This window comes from Trichoplax adhaerens, genomic scaffold (genome assembly GCF_000150275.1).
Source record: "Trichoplax adhaerens TRIADscaffold_4 genomic scaffold, whole genome shotgun sequence".
NCBI classification, from domain to species: domain Eukaryota; kingdom Metazoa; phylum Placozoa; class Uniplacotomia; order Trichoplacea; family Trichoplacidae; genus Trichoplax; species Trichoplax adhaerens.
Window position 1 is genome coordinate 7,181,598 of NW_002060946.1, and position 15,858 is coordinate 7,197,455.

Below are 15,858 nucleotides of genomic sequence, written 5' to 3' on the forward strand. Positions count from 1 at the left end.
GTTTATGATTTTGTACACTCCAGATCCTGTTTCTAGATTCAAGCCATTGATCAACCCAGTATTACATCGTGTACAAGCAGTATAAATATACCAGGAAAATTGGGGGTAGATCTTACTTATTATATCAACATATGCTGTCCGGAACATGAAGATCTGTACTAAATTGCATGAATCATAGCATGAATAAAATAAACTCATCAATAATTAATGAATGAATTATGTAGTATATTGTACACTTGTACTATAGTCTTGCGCCATCTTCGAACCGTGAACGCTCTTTCACAGCTTTTAGCTACTCGTTTCCTGGATATTTTGCGAGGCACTTCTTGGGAGAAGAGACTACAATACTGTACAGTGTACACTGTACTGTACTATACAGTACAGTCTACAGTCATGAACTTCTAGTGTACTGTATACTAGAGCACAGTAGGTCTCCTTTCAGACATCAAAAATTTGTCTGTTAACAGTATGTATTGTAGTGTATTATACACTGTACACTGTACTGTGTAGAGTCTACAGTACTGTACAGTACAGTAGTCTGATCTGGTTCCCACCCAGTTCGCACTGTACAGTACAGTACAGTACATACTGTACAGTGCACAGTAGCGTGTGTACTGTACGAGGCGGCTGGGCATCTTGTTTGGTATCGTGAAGTAGTGTACAGTTACTATGCTCTGCTGTACAGCAAAAGGCTCCACCACCACCCAAGAGGCAAATGTTCGAAGAAGGATCTTCTAAAGTCATCGATTTATTAAAGCACAGTGATAAAAGCTTAATACAACATCATTGATATGGCAGATAATCAACCATCATCCAATAAGCCGTTATTTCGGCAAATTGAGCCGGATGACGATTCACCAGAGATTTCCGAAATTGAAAGTTTATGCATGAATTGCCACGAGAATGTAAGAGGACATCAATGGATAAATCAAATTCTTCTGTTGCGATCTGCAGTAATTAATTCACTTTAATAATTATACAGTATGGAATAGTTCCATTTTGATGTCTATCACAAATACACGGCCTACTGTAGCTAGGGACTACTTATACTATTCTTTGCATTAGACTTTACCTGATTTAGTATGTTGTACATGCAATCAATTCCGTATTACATTGCGTCATTCGCATAGATATCAAAATTAGTATACGTACTCCTAACTTTTCTTGATACTGCGATGAATCACAAATTTTCTAGTTCAGTAAACGTAGAGTGTATTTTAAAAACGAACTGTAAGAATCTCATCAATTAGTAAAATCTTAGTAGAACAACTTTTTCATATTGGTGCTATAAATATTACAAGAGTTATAATACTTGTATGGAAATATTGTATAATTAACCCTGTTAAGGATCTGATCTAAAGCCATATTCTTTACTTTTACCTAAGGGTACCACAAGAATGATGCTAACTAAAATTCCTATGTTCAGAGAGATTATCATCATGTCTTTCCGCTGTCCTCATTGCTATATGGAAAATAATGAAGTACAATTTGGTGGTAAATTTGAAGAGCAAGGTTGTCGCTATACTTTACGGGTGAAAGATGCAAAGGTTAGTTGCAACAAACTAGAGACAAGAATATTGGATACTGATGCTCGAGAAATGAGTATTGCATACAAATCTGCTTTATTTCAACGATACAGGATCTCAATCGTCAGATTATTAAATCAGATTGGTGTGTAGCTAAAATTCCGCAGCTAGATTTCGAAATTCCCGCCTTGCCCGGGCAGAGTGCAGGTATTTTATGCAGAAGTAATGCTACTTGCATATTTCAAAAGAGTAAACTTCTTGATATTTCGTCAAGAAATTCTACGTTTGTATGTGATGATAAATTGTAAAATTTAATTTATTGTTTTAGCTGGATTGTAGCATTGATATTAATTGTTGCTAGACTTGTGCTATGTATGTCATACATCTAAATATAGGTACTGCAAAGGAATCGTCATTGTACTGTCTTTACTTTGTCAGTAACATGATTGCATTTTTGGATAATAATAGTGCTTACGACAATTGAGGGTTTACTCCAACGAACTATAGATGGACTAAAGATTCTTCAACCAGAAAGAAGAGTACGTCATGCTATACTATTAAAATCATATAGTAAATGTACCCTAGCTATTACAAGTTATGATAAGTTGTTAATGTAGCTGTGTTACATTTACGGACATCTTTTATCGCTTTAAAATTGATCTATCAATGATATTGGAATTTCTTCTTGACAGATTGCTGAACCTGAAGTTGCTGCTAAGATTGACGAATTTATCGCGCGAATAGAAAAATACCTCTACGGCGACGAAGAATTTTCATTGGTAATATTACAAAATATCGAGCTACTGTAAAGTACAGTACCGCTATCTATAGAGCGATTATAGTTTTTTGATTGATACTTTACCGTTTATATGTCAAGAGATTACCGTAGAATAGTCTCGCAACTTATGTTCTTATTGATATCAGGTACTGGAAGATCCGGCAGGAAATAGTTTTATTGAAAATCCATACTTTCCTGACCATGATACTAGCATGATCGTTGAAAATTATGTCAGAACTAAGCAGGACAACCTTTCATTGGGTCTTCAAGTAAGTACTATAAACTGAATAGTTCGATATTCTGACTGCAAATATCTTTGTAGACGTTTCGTTTATTTGAAATCATAAATCGTTGTAAACGTTCATACAGATAGACGATGGCATTACAGATACCTCTAACGCTAATGAAAGAGTGGAAGAAAATAATGGTATTCAAACTTAAGTTAGACAAGTGTTAGAAATATATAATAACTACTAGACTAAAATGACGTTTTATCAATGATGTTTTTTTATAACTTTAAGATGCAGAGTACCCTGATGAGGTGAGCGATAACAGAAGTATCTTTTTTGAGGCCTTTATACAGCACTCTAACAGTTAAAAAAAGCCCGATAAGATACTAAAATATAAAAATTATAATCCTACAGGTAATAGTATTTGCTACCAATTGCCCGTCATGCTTAACTCCTTCTCAAACCAGAATGGTTCCTGTTCGTATCCATCCATCAAATATTGCTAAATATAGATTAGACTGAACACGTATTTATTAGTTAAGCCAGTAGTACTTGCTTTTTATTCTATCGCATATAAATTTTACTGCAATATAACAACTGCTGTTACTTTCTTAACTAAGTTAACATTACAATCAGAAATACCACATTTTAAGGAAGTAATCATCATGGCATTAACGTGTGAAGCTTGCGGCTTCAAGACGAATGAAGTAAAATCAGGAGGTAACTTACTGGGCCGCTATGCTACTAATAATGCCATTTCGATACTAGAGTAGGACAATTAATGTACTGAGCAACTACTACCGAGGCATTGATAAAGAGTGGTGATTAATTTTATCTATCTGTAAAACAGCTGGAATGTCAGAGAAAGGCATACGTCTAACACTAAATATAACGTCACCTCAAGACATGAGTCGTGATGTTTTAAAGGTACATCACTACGATACATTTCTAAATTATACTATCTACACAACTGATTCGTATGACGAGATGTTAATTTACTAATGAACTAATGAATTTATTTACCTTTTATCCTGTAAACTTAGTCTGAGACTTGCACAATAGTTTTACCTGCATTTCCATTTGAGTGGCATACGGGCGTATCTGGAGGAAAATTTACTACTGTCGAAGGACTATTGACAAACCTCAAAGAGGAGGTAAACTTCGATTACAGCAAAATGATAAAAAAATCATATTGGAATGCTCCTCTTGCCAATTATTTCGGGTTACATATTTTTTAATATGTATTTCTTGTATCATTTATTCAGCTTGAAAGATTAAACCCTCTAGGACTTGGAGATAGCTCAGACGGTGTTAATAAGATGCATCAAATAGTATCATTTGTGGATGCGGTAAACTATTGCTTATTTAACCATCTAGAAGTGAAAATTTAGAAGTGGCATTATGACTACTTACAACCCGATTATAATTGTGATCATCCATCGATAGATAATTACAGGAAAGGAAAAGACCGTTTTAATACTGGATGATCCTGCTGGCAATAGCTTTATTCAGGTAGATTACATCTTACCGTTGCCTACTTTTATGCAGATGATTTTCAGCCCATACGAATATTCATGTAGCAGATAAAAATATACCTAGCTGATGCTATTGCTGGGAAAGCATTTTTGTGCATTACTTCTTATACGTACTTTATCGTACTTAGACGACTATGTAATTCTAACCCAATTAATTTTTTTTAAATCAGTCCGATTGCCTACCAGATCCTGATCCAAACCTATTAATTGAACATTATCAACGTACTGACGAACAGGATGATGAATTAGGAATAAAAGATATGTGTGTTGAAAATTATGAGATTCTAGGAGAAAAAGAAAATGATGAAGATGCCGAATAAAACTTGTTAAAGATTTTTACAGAAATACTTTTTTAGTTACCAGGATTAATTGACTTTAGATATATGTTTATATGATATATAAATAAGCACAGTAATGATCATTCTATGTGAACCTTTTTCATTCGATCAGTACGGAGATAGCAATGTTGATATTAATTACTCTTTAGGAGTTGGTACGGTAATATTACTTTACAAATATTAAGAACAAAGAATACTAAATTTGGCAGCTTTATACAGTTGCTAGCATTCTCATCTGTGGTGGGACTCAAAATAGCATAACAAATGAAGAGTACTGTATCAGCAAAGGAGTACTTTATTGACACTTATACTAACGCCGATAGCTAAAATAACACGTTCCATATGTATAAACTATAACATGACTTCAGATATTATACACATACAGTACAGCATATAGAATATCATATCAATATTCCAAAATTCATTCTACTTATTATAATATATATGGAATAATCGTTCTAGAAAATTTTACGTTATATGAGCAAGAGCATTTGCCAGATGCAACAGTATAATGTAAACTATATATCTTCTGGAGAGCAGTGTCAGTTTAATATTTCTGATAATTTTAATGGACAACATATAATTACTTTTACTTATTGAAACAATACGATATCAGTATCTGTTACCATGGCCGGCCGACATGATCTCTGTTTCCACGACTTAACATTGATTCACGTCAGTCAAAAGTAGTATCAGTCCGTGTCAAATACAAACATGCTTAGCAACCATCAAAGTGAATTGTTACGACATAACGATTAATGAATGATTTAGCGATCTTTCCTGCCATGCACCACCGAGGAGGATGTAGGCATCAATGCAGTAGTTATTACCGGATCATGCATTACATTAATATCATCTAGTGTGCAATATTAAATTTTATGCCTTGGTAATTGCACTGAGTAGGTATGAGTAAGTATAAAAGTCTATCTTATCGAGATAATTTGATGCCTAACATCTGTTCGCATGATTTCGGCTTCTACGATTAAATATTAACGTTCTTTGGTCTAAGAAAGAATATGAAATTCGTATTTATTACTGTAACAATTTCAGCTAATAGCAGTAGTTATGTGTTAGGAAAATACAGTACGGTGATAATACTGCACAGGGTTAAGAACCAATATACAGTACTACAATTATATACTTTATTACATAACGATAGGAGATAGTTATGCTAAGATTTACAAGTATGAAGATGTAATTTAAATACTGTATTCCTACGGCATTACTAGCTTGATTAAGTAGCTCAATTGCACTGTCACATCAACCATGTTCTGAAACTTATAGCTAAAAAGTATTATTATCTAACGCGAATAATTCATAAGAATGTAAGACTACAAGATTACATTCGACTGATCAACGTTATCACTATTCGATATGCTATATACTGTAGATCTTCTCGAGCCTTACGGAGCGAAGTTTAAATCATTGTTTAGACAACGCCCAGAAAATCTTTTACAGTAAAGTTATTCATTTCTATTGGATTTGGCTAAAATAATTGTAACACTGAAATCATATAGAACGCTTTTTTTTTTTTGCAGTACAGCAGTACTTGATGTGGATAAAAAAGGACAATTTAAGAGTATGCCACATATGTTAAGGGTAATGTAGTCATCAATATTGAGTGACAGAAAATTTACTGGCAAATGAATAAATTTTAGGCGCTTTGCTATGATAAGTAAAAAAATACAAAGTTTGTTATTACCGTAGTAATTTAATTAACCATTTCACTAAGAATCGACTACTTATTCACTAAGACAATAAAATTAGTAATGCGCTTAAGGTAGCGCTACATGCTAATTCGTAATCCAATAATTGCCAAACTTACTGCAGTCCGATTATAATTGCATTATACGAAAATAAATAAATACAGCAGTTCTAAAGCCATATTACTGTAGATATTAGCTTATTATCTAAGTGTAGATGCTGAATTATGATAAACTGCAATGGCAAGTAACACGGCGTCTTGCCTGTTACTTACAATCATATTATTAGAAAAATCTTTAAGATTTAGATTGCATAGAATATATCGAGTTGAATTTGATGAAAATCCATTATAGCACAGAGTGCCACACGTAGTAGAAGACTGAAGCTAGACTTTGCTCATACAGTATGAAAGAGTATTCGTATTGGAAATACTATTATAAACTGATTCTAAGTTATGGTGAATAGAAACATTTATTCCGACTATACTTAGTTGGATACTTTTGTACAAGCAACGCGTGGTAAGAGGATCTTTGACCTCTTTTAATGTAGACATTTCAAGATATCGTGTTTTATCCTCATTATTTAATTATGCGTATTTTGAACGATGTTATGTTCTATGGCATAGCATTAACACAGCATTTAGCAATGAACATATTGACAAATATTTATTACATTAATTTCTATTTTACTAAGTTTGTATTGTGGTAAGTGTCCGGAAAGCAGCAAACTTATCGTTTTGTATGTTAGCTGGTATGAATAAATGAAAGCCAAAAAATTTTGAAGGTGCACATTGTTATAAACTTGCATTACAATTAATTACCTTAACTTGATCGTTGTAGGTCTTTTTGATTTCCTTTCGTAGTGGCCAGTTTTTGTAATTATACCTATTGCATTCTACTTATTTCTCAGATGTTGCATCGAAGAATGTTTCATGATCATCGATTACTGATCGACTGCTGTTTCTAATTTTAGATACAATAATCATAATAAGATAATTCGTCCCTATAACCAAGTCTTGTATGTGTAGCAATAGACTAACATAACATAGCATATCGCACTGCATATGAAGTACCGTACTGCCCGTATTTCTAGGATACCTATATCTCGAAATATACAGAGGAAATCACACGTTGAGCTTAAAATATAGAATAAGAATATTTAACAATAATATTCCATGAGATTATGCTCATCCAATCCTTGTCTCCCTATTTATATTATAGAATTTGAGTTTTATCAAACGGAAACATGCATATGCAGTGAATGCGATATATTGTACGTTGCTCGAAATTGACCTTAATAAATATAGAGTGACAATTTTGTGGCGCCTAGCAATTGAATTAGGATCTGAAATGTAATTAATTAATTATAAGTTTTGACTTTAAATGATTGCAGCAATTACGCGTTAATACTTATATAGCTCTAATCCGATAATTCTAGATCGATATTATGACTATAATTAAAGTAATATAAAAGGCAAGTGCAGTACAATAGTATTCAGATATAATGGAATAGATAATATCTGTATACCATGAACCATAGTGTTCACTTTGGAAATAAATAGAATATAAATATCCAGTGGCAGGGTTACTTGTATTCGCATTTATAGGATGGAATAAATATGTAATTGACGATATCATCAACTTGAAATCATAGACTGCAGATTGCTTTTATTCATTCATCATTGAAAGCATGTTTGACTGCTTACTATGCTCCCATATGATATTATTGTTAAGCTAGATATGCAACCTATTCGTACCTGACTCGATTAGAATGTAATGGTATATTTTGCATTTATCCTTTGAGTGGTACCCCCCCCCCCCCAACACATGTGCTCTAACATGAACACTAAATGATCTTGTTAGGTAGTTTCATATCTGCATGATTTAATCTATAGATCTGATCTGGATTTGAAGTAATTATAATCATAATGCAATAAAATTGAGTAATGATATTCTGTCATAGTACATACGGTAGAAACGGAATTTAGTAGATTAGTTTGTAGTATTACTGTAGCACGCGCTGTATTAAAATAATCTAACTACATATTCATCCGTACGTGCTTTCTGATTTACTGAGAATATAATCTTTAGTTAGCATGTACAATGTGCAGAGTCACTTGTTCACATCATGTGTGGATAGAATCAGTTTAGTTCGAAGCAAATCAGAATATGCTGCCTAAAGTCTACGGAAATTGTGAAAGTTTTTGCTTACTTTTCGATACGTATTATACTCGTATATGCTATTATTTAAAGTCTATTTTACTTTAAACTACTACAAGATATTTTTTACGAATTCTTTTACGAAAATAGAATCCAAGATTTGCATACGCAGTTTACTGTCCACTGTACAGCAGAGATAGCAGAGAGCTACAAAACGACAAGATTGACAGCTTGATCCAGCTCGAATCCAAATCGTGATGGGGCTGAGCTTCGGGACCCGATCAAGTACTCCGTTGTACACTGTATATTGCATGGGAGTCAAGTGTCACTCCGAACTCCGACTGGTGTTTTATGAGGAAGTATGATGTTACGTTGTTACTTCTTTTACCACAGTTGATATTTTAGTGGTATTTATTTATTTTTTTGAATCCTTTTTATCAACGTGAGACATAGAGGCATACTTCTACTGCTGCAGTCAGCTAAAGTCAATAAGCTAAATAAATTAAGTAATGGAATCTATTGGCGTAAAGGACAGTCCTGTACCTACTGTTTAGTGTAGTCTGTAACATAAGTATTAGACGGTACCGTACTGTATGTATGGCTGTGACTAGTGTTGCGAATATTGAAAGGACTGGTCAATCTGGAGGTGTAGCAGACTAGTAGTATGCAACATCAGCTAAATTAACTGTAAATTAAATTAAATTAACCGTCAATAAATTGAATTAAGGTCTAACTAATATGTTTAGAGTAGGTGCAGACATCACTTATTCATCACATCAGTCACTACAGTAGTACATCAAGTAATTCAGAGATGTGCAACGACTAAATTGAGTCGTCTCATTTGGCCACCATCATCATTTCCCGATACAACATTAATAATAATAGCTGTAATGAAATTAAAGTACTGCATATAGGACGCCCTGCCCAATGCTAGAATATATACAATAGCTATTCTATGAACTAGACGCTGCCGTAGCGGCTACAGTAATGATTTACATTTTACTATTTTTCATTTCTACTGCGTCAAGCCATCAATATATACGCATACGGAGAGGACATTATAATAAAAATAAATAAATCAATAATAATAATAAAAAGTCAAAAGTTTAATAGAGTATTGGCCAAGAGCTCGCACAATTTAGACTTGAGCTCTGTGTAAAAATATCACAACATTTTCCTTCCATTTTGCTTGAGATCTAAAAACTGCATATGAAGTCAGTGTCAGTAGAGAAATCTGCTGAAACAGAGTAGATTAATGTGAGTTCAAGTGCTGATGCAATAAGAAGGTGAAGATTTAAAGCACAGCTATGGTAGTTTTTTTTACACCGTGCTAGCATGCAAACAGAGTCCTGTCCAGTTTTGGCAGTCATTTAGTGGCTGATATCGAGCATGTACGCGTGATTAATCCATCTTATATAAGGCTATACGTTTATGTTGTACGTAAGTATTCAGAAAGCAAATTATAATTATCAATGAATCACGCAACTTTGCCATACAATTAGGTAAAAGGAAAAGCTTATTATAAAGCTTTTCCTGACTTTGAATTGCCCCGTCGCCGTGGGCTTTGACGGTCGGGCTTGGCATGCACGGTTACGTCGTACGGATCTCGTACCCATGGCTTGGTCAGGGACAAGAGAGAGTAGTCAGTCAGTCGTTGGAAGTCCTGGCTCTGTGCCAATACCTTCGTTACTGCTTTAGTACTGTACGGTACTGTACCGTACCGTACAGTGCAGTACTGTACTGTAGATTACAGTATTAGCAGTATACTGTACAGTACAGTGATCCGCACAGGTCTGGTCGTGTTCTTCACTCGCTGTTCAGGTGGATAATAAACGAATGTATTGGAAAAAATAAAAAAATTATTACGAATTCACCTAGAACAGAACGCTTCTTTTTACTTACAATCGGATCTACTTATTTGATATTGTTATAAGTAAGTAATCATTATTTCGTGATACAATATTCCGTAGTACTCAGTGGATAGATCCAGTCGATACAGTTACAGTAACGCAACACCGTTTTATTTAATTAATTATTAATCATTGAAAATGTAAAAAAAATTTACGATTATGCTTCTTACGTCATTGTCACTGTACAATGTAGATGGCTGCATTCTGTAAATAAACCCCATGATTTTGGCCATGAAACACGATCTCTACAGTTTTCGAATAAAAATTACAGTGTCAACTGTATGGTACTGTACACTGTACACTGAACAGATCATAAAGGGAACCTTTCTCAGGTCTAAGTAAAGTACAGTACGTAAGTGCTCCATACAATCCTATTGTTGATTTTCAGTACAGTATTATACAGTACAGTACAATAAAACAAACAAATAATAAAAAAAAAAAAAAAAAAGAAAGACCTACAGACTGTAATCGTATACTGTACAGTAGCAAGCATACTGTACAGTACAGTACTGTACAGAAATCAGATGCCACCCTCTTCGAAGTTGGTACTGTACACTGTACAGTAGGCAGTTGAAGGGGGGGGGGGGCCACTTTACAGTACTGTACTGTACTGTACTGTACTGAGTGTACTACCGATTGCACGTTTCGCGATGTTTCTTACTAATTAATTAATTAATTAATGGGAATTAATTGCAAAAATAAATAAATGAATCTTCGATACTGTACAGTATTGTACTGTACAGTACTGTAGCCAATGTTAGAGCACGGTACGGTACTGTACGGTACGGTGTACCGTAGATCGATGAGATTGTCTTTCAAAGTAAAGATAATAATTACAGTACTATTGTTTTCCTCTTTTTCTGCCTGTGTTTTTATTTGTATTATATTCATTACGCTCTCGTGCTGCGTCAATTTCTCGCGTTGACATTGGTGAATGAGCGTACTGATTGGACCGATATTATTTGGGAAAATTTTTGATTCTTCTTATTGATCTACGTAGTACACATTTAACTTCACAGTTACGGGTTTACTCTGTGTTGCAGCTACGCTAGCATACATATTTACTCTAGCGTATTCAATGGTACTATGTATACAGTTACTCTACTATTGTCTGCCATGTTCCGTACGATGACGAACTTGCGACTACACAGTACTGTACACATCATGATACTGTACAGTACATTATATACGGTGTACAGTATGATATACTATATATACAGTACTGTATATAAAATAGATATACTGTACAGTATTATATACAGTATATTTGGATAATAATAACTATACTATACAGTGCAGTAGATAACAATATACAGTACAGGTGCTGTCTTGTTTGGCATTACCGTAAAAAACATACAGTAGTAAAAATTTTTTTTTTTTTTCAGCTTGCCAAAATACATACAGTGCTGTACTGTACACATTGCATAAACTTGTATAGTTTACTCGAAACCTGCCATTGTTGTTAGTGGAGTCGATGAGCTGTAGAAATCTACAACTGGAGTCGGTAGGATCGCGAAAAGTTTTAAATTTTTAGTTTGGCGTCATTTCTGCTCGTATACCAGATTTATAAATCAGCCATTGCTGCACTACAGTAATTATAATACTTGGCCTTTAGTACTGCATAACCCGTCGTAGCGTACCATATCCAAGGAATCGAGACGTTTAGCTATTACACGATCTCTACACCAATTTTTTTTTCATCAAACTTCCATTTTGGTACAACCTCATTGCTTTAAAAACTTGCTGACGTTTTTCTCCCCTAGGAAACTGACATCTTTGTGATAAATTAGTATCCAACTTGTGCAATTATCATCTGCAGTGCGCGATAGTTCCTAATCTATACGCCACAGAAAAACTCGGAACATCAACAATCTCATGCCTTCAACCGCTTACTGCACTGCAATAGTCTAATTCGAATATCGCTATAAATACAGTACTGTAGACAGTATACCGTAACCTAGACTTTACAACGTTCCATCGTAGTGTAAAAGGGTGTATGCTGTATACATAAGGCGACATTGACTGCTGAATCCTATTAATTAAGCAGTGACCTACTGGGCCATTCCGTGTTGGTGGTATATTATACTTACCGATTGACTGCTCTGCTTATGGTACTGTAACAACCTCATCTCTCTTTCTTCAAGCCTTTTATGGTGTACCTCAACTCTGAAAACTGGACTTTCGGCTACAGCTGAAATAGCAAGAACTATCAATCAATCTGTATCAAAGATACGCTTGCATAGATTCAAGTTCTTGTGAGTCTTTCCTTATAAAGTAACTTCATTTAATTTAATTTATACTGTACTGTTGCTATCTTGACTGGCATCGTTGAACACCGCTGCAGCAGCTTCCATCGTTGCTTCTCGCTTTACTGTACTGTCTGTATAAAGCTACGAGCATTACTTGTAGCGGCTACATCTGTACACAGGTATTTTTGTGCCGTCGATTTTAAAAGTATGCAATCTTTGTTGCTCTAATGTCACATATACTGTATCTCGTGAAGTTGCTATTTGTATACAGTATTACTGTATACTGCAGCATTGACCATCAATTTGTGCAGGGTTCTCGTACACATACGTTACTTGGCGAGTTTTCAACAGTTCTATATTTTTAACTTGTAGAATTTGGTGTAAAGAATTCTGCAAGACGCTAGCCATAAGTTTATATACTCGTATTCACTACTACAAAATGTTTTATTTTCATTATTCCCTAAATCTACCTCCATTTTAATTTTGCGGTAACTGCTGCAGTTCGCTATAGTATATTTAACGTCAAATAGTAAACGTCTATAAAAGAAGATATGTTTAGTCTAGGACTACATGGTTTAATTATGAGAGCAATATAGTAATCTGAAGTTGTCATTTTTCATCTCAGTTACTTCTTTCCAACTGAGGATGTTCGGTGTACGGTACGAGATCGGAATAATTATTATTTAATGATTGCAATTCTTGAACGTTTATGTATTTACCGCACGTATTCAATCGTACTTATAAATTTCCTGGCATGCTGGAAGTCTGAGCATATATTAACTGGACCCTATATAAGTTACCAATTGACTGTCAACTCACTATAGAGTTATGACTGGATAGTACTAAATTTATGCAAACGAGTTCGCTATGTGCAACTTTACATTCGCTGTAAGCTGACGTGCGTAGAATATTATTTTAAAAATACACGTATTTGCTTTTCTTTTTTTGTAATTCTAGTAGTCTTTAATTCATGCTAGCACATGTATCTTGCATCGCAGGATCGTTTCCTTTTGATGCAGTTTTTCATCGTTTCTTTTACTTTAACGTTAACGCAGCAGATAGCAGTTGAAAGTCCCAATTTTGCTTAGTCAGGTATTGCTACTCCGATCCATGTAGAGGGTAGGCTGGAATCAGGGACTACTAAAGGAAACAGTCCAGTATATTAGCTACCGTACTAGGCATTGACGCTCCAGCTAATATACTGTACACTGAACAGTATAAATACGCGTACGTGTACAACGATACATGGATAGGTTACAATTTATTGAAGCTTTCTTCGCGTTGTACTACTTCTACTATGTACTGTTGTATGTATCATGAAAATTATCACCATATTTTCTCGATCCTCCATGCTTAAATGCTTCACAAAAAGTAAAGTTAATACAAACGGTTGTATTTCCCGTACCGTAACAATTTTTTTTTGTTGTCAAAATTAAATTTTTTAGAGGATCTATACTACTCATTACTCATTCTATTATAAGATATAAACTACAAATTTTTTGCCATACTGTACGTACAGTACTGTACTGCAAATGCAAATTGCCTGCAATATACAGTACACAGTACTGTACTGCACAGTACATATTGTACAGCGCATGAACTTTCTGTACTGTACACTGTACAGCACTGTTCAGTTATCCCGGACCGAGCTCGGTAGCTGGTCTGCTCTAGCTAGCCGAGATGTACTGTACTGTACATACTGTACTGTACTGTACAGTGCAGTTTTTTTTCATATTCATTTGAAATGAACATCGATAAGGCCCATGCAGATTAACAGCTAAAAAAAACAGAAAAAAACTTTTGCAGTGCCAGTATACCGTCTATTTTCTTACAAGAAACATTTGCTCAATGCTCAACTGTCCGGATCAATTGCATTACACGGACCCAGCCCGTATTAGAACGTAGCGTACTGCTGTCGTCTGGGATATTTTAGTAGGTGTGGATCAAAGGAGAAAAAAGTCCAAACGAGCGTTTATTGTTTTTTTCTACACGTCCAAATACGGTCATCATGACAGAGAATGTAGAGCCGGGGAGCTTACGAGTAGTCTTCAAATTTCAATATGGCATGCCATAGTTTCTGAAGTCTGCGCGATTCCAGAGAAAGCAATGGATTTGGGATCATCTTAACATGAATAGTAATACAGTATAATCCATTTATATCAGCGAATGCTCTACACCGCAGTGTTCTCTACTGTACTGTATATACTCTACTCCATACTCGTATTATACACATTTGGCTGATTCAGAGTTGCAATTTGCGCAACTCTAAAGACTTTGACGAATATAATAATATGGCTTGACGTGCGGTATTGATAGTTTATGGTTTAGGGTTAAGGTTACACTACGCTGTACAGTACCGTAGGCTCCAGGTGTTTTCATAGTAAACTATCCAATATTGCGGTGTTCTACAGTACTGTACTGTACTGACAGTATACTGTACACTGTACACTGTACAGTAGTATGATATGACGTTACCTCAGTACTAATTGTAGACTCCTACAGTACAGTACAATAGCCATAGCTATTCTGTCAGCAGCAAGACGGGTTGTGCACAGTAAGAAAACAGAATTATTTGACTTGGGCTATTCATTTTTTGTATCTTTAACTTAAACGGTTACAATTGGCCAATTACAGTATTAATGATAGTATGATAATGCTGAATGATAATATAATAATCGCCACCATTATTATTATTATTATTATTATTATTATTATTATTAATTATTATTATTGCTTCTAGTGTAGTAGAGTACAGTACTGTACAGTGTACAGTACAGCAGTACTGTAGAAATCGTAATGGCAGTACAGTACCAGTACTGTAGTTCGTTGTGTGACTATACTGTACTGTACAGTACAGTAGTGTACTGTACTGTACGGTACAGTACTGTATACTGTACAGTTCAGGTATGATTACGGTTAAAATATTATTATTTATTTACTATGACTACAGTACAGTACTGTAGGTTTTGTTACCTTTGATAAATCCATATGTTGTGTACTTCCTTCTGTACCTCTGTACAGTATCAATAAGTTCGTTGTGAGTAATACTAAACCGAACCTCTGACACCCCCCTACAGTAAGTACTGTATACATAAGGCTTGTTTTCAGTTTTTCACTTCTCGTGTTATTTTATCTCCCATTTTTGTCTTGAAAAAATTCTGTACTACCTCTGTTGTGTAGCACCATGCACTACTACATACTGTACTGCTAACTGTACAGATACTGTACAGTACTGTACTTACAAAATTCGACTGGTCTATTGTAAAGAAGATTCTGTACCGTACTGTACCGTACAGTACTGTACTGTATAGTACAGAAGTATAGTACTGTATTCAATAAGTGCAGTACTATACTGTACGTACAGTACTGTACTCTATTGTACTGTACTGTACTGTAAATAAATAAATAAATACCTGTTATCCTATTAAT

The 15,858-nt window shown here is 34.7% G+C and overlaps 1 protein-coding gene across 1 annotated transcript; it reads left to right on the forward strand.

The window, feature by feature from the left end:
* Positions 1-791: 791 nt before the first annotated feature.
* TRIADDRAFT_63291 (expressed hypothetical protein) lies at positions 792-4,389 on the forward strand (the record flags this gene model as incomplete). The annotated part of the gene is made up of 13 exons (XM_002111662.1): positions 792-905; positions 1,386-1,547; positions 1,640-1,733; positions 1,995-2,065; positions 2,219-2,305; positions 2,451-2,573; positions 2,949-3,015; positions 3,171-3,254; positions 3,385-3,461; positions 3,578-3,688; positions 3,800-3,883; positions 3,981-4,046; positions 4,240-4,389. 13 exons carry the CDS (start codon positions 792-794, stop codon positions 4,387-4,389), a joined length of 1,290 nt encoding a protein of 429 aa, XP_002111698.1.
* Positions 4,390-15,858: the final 11,469 nt, after the last annotated feature.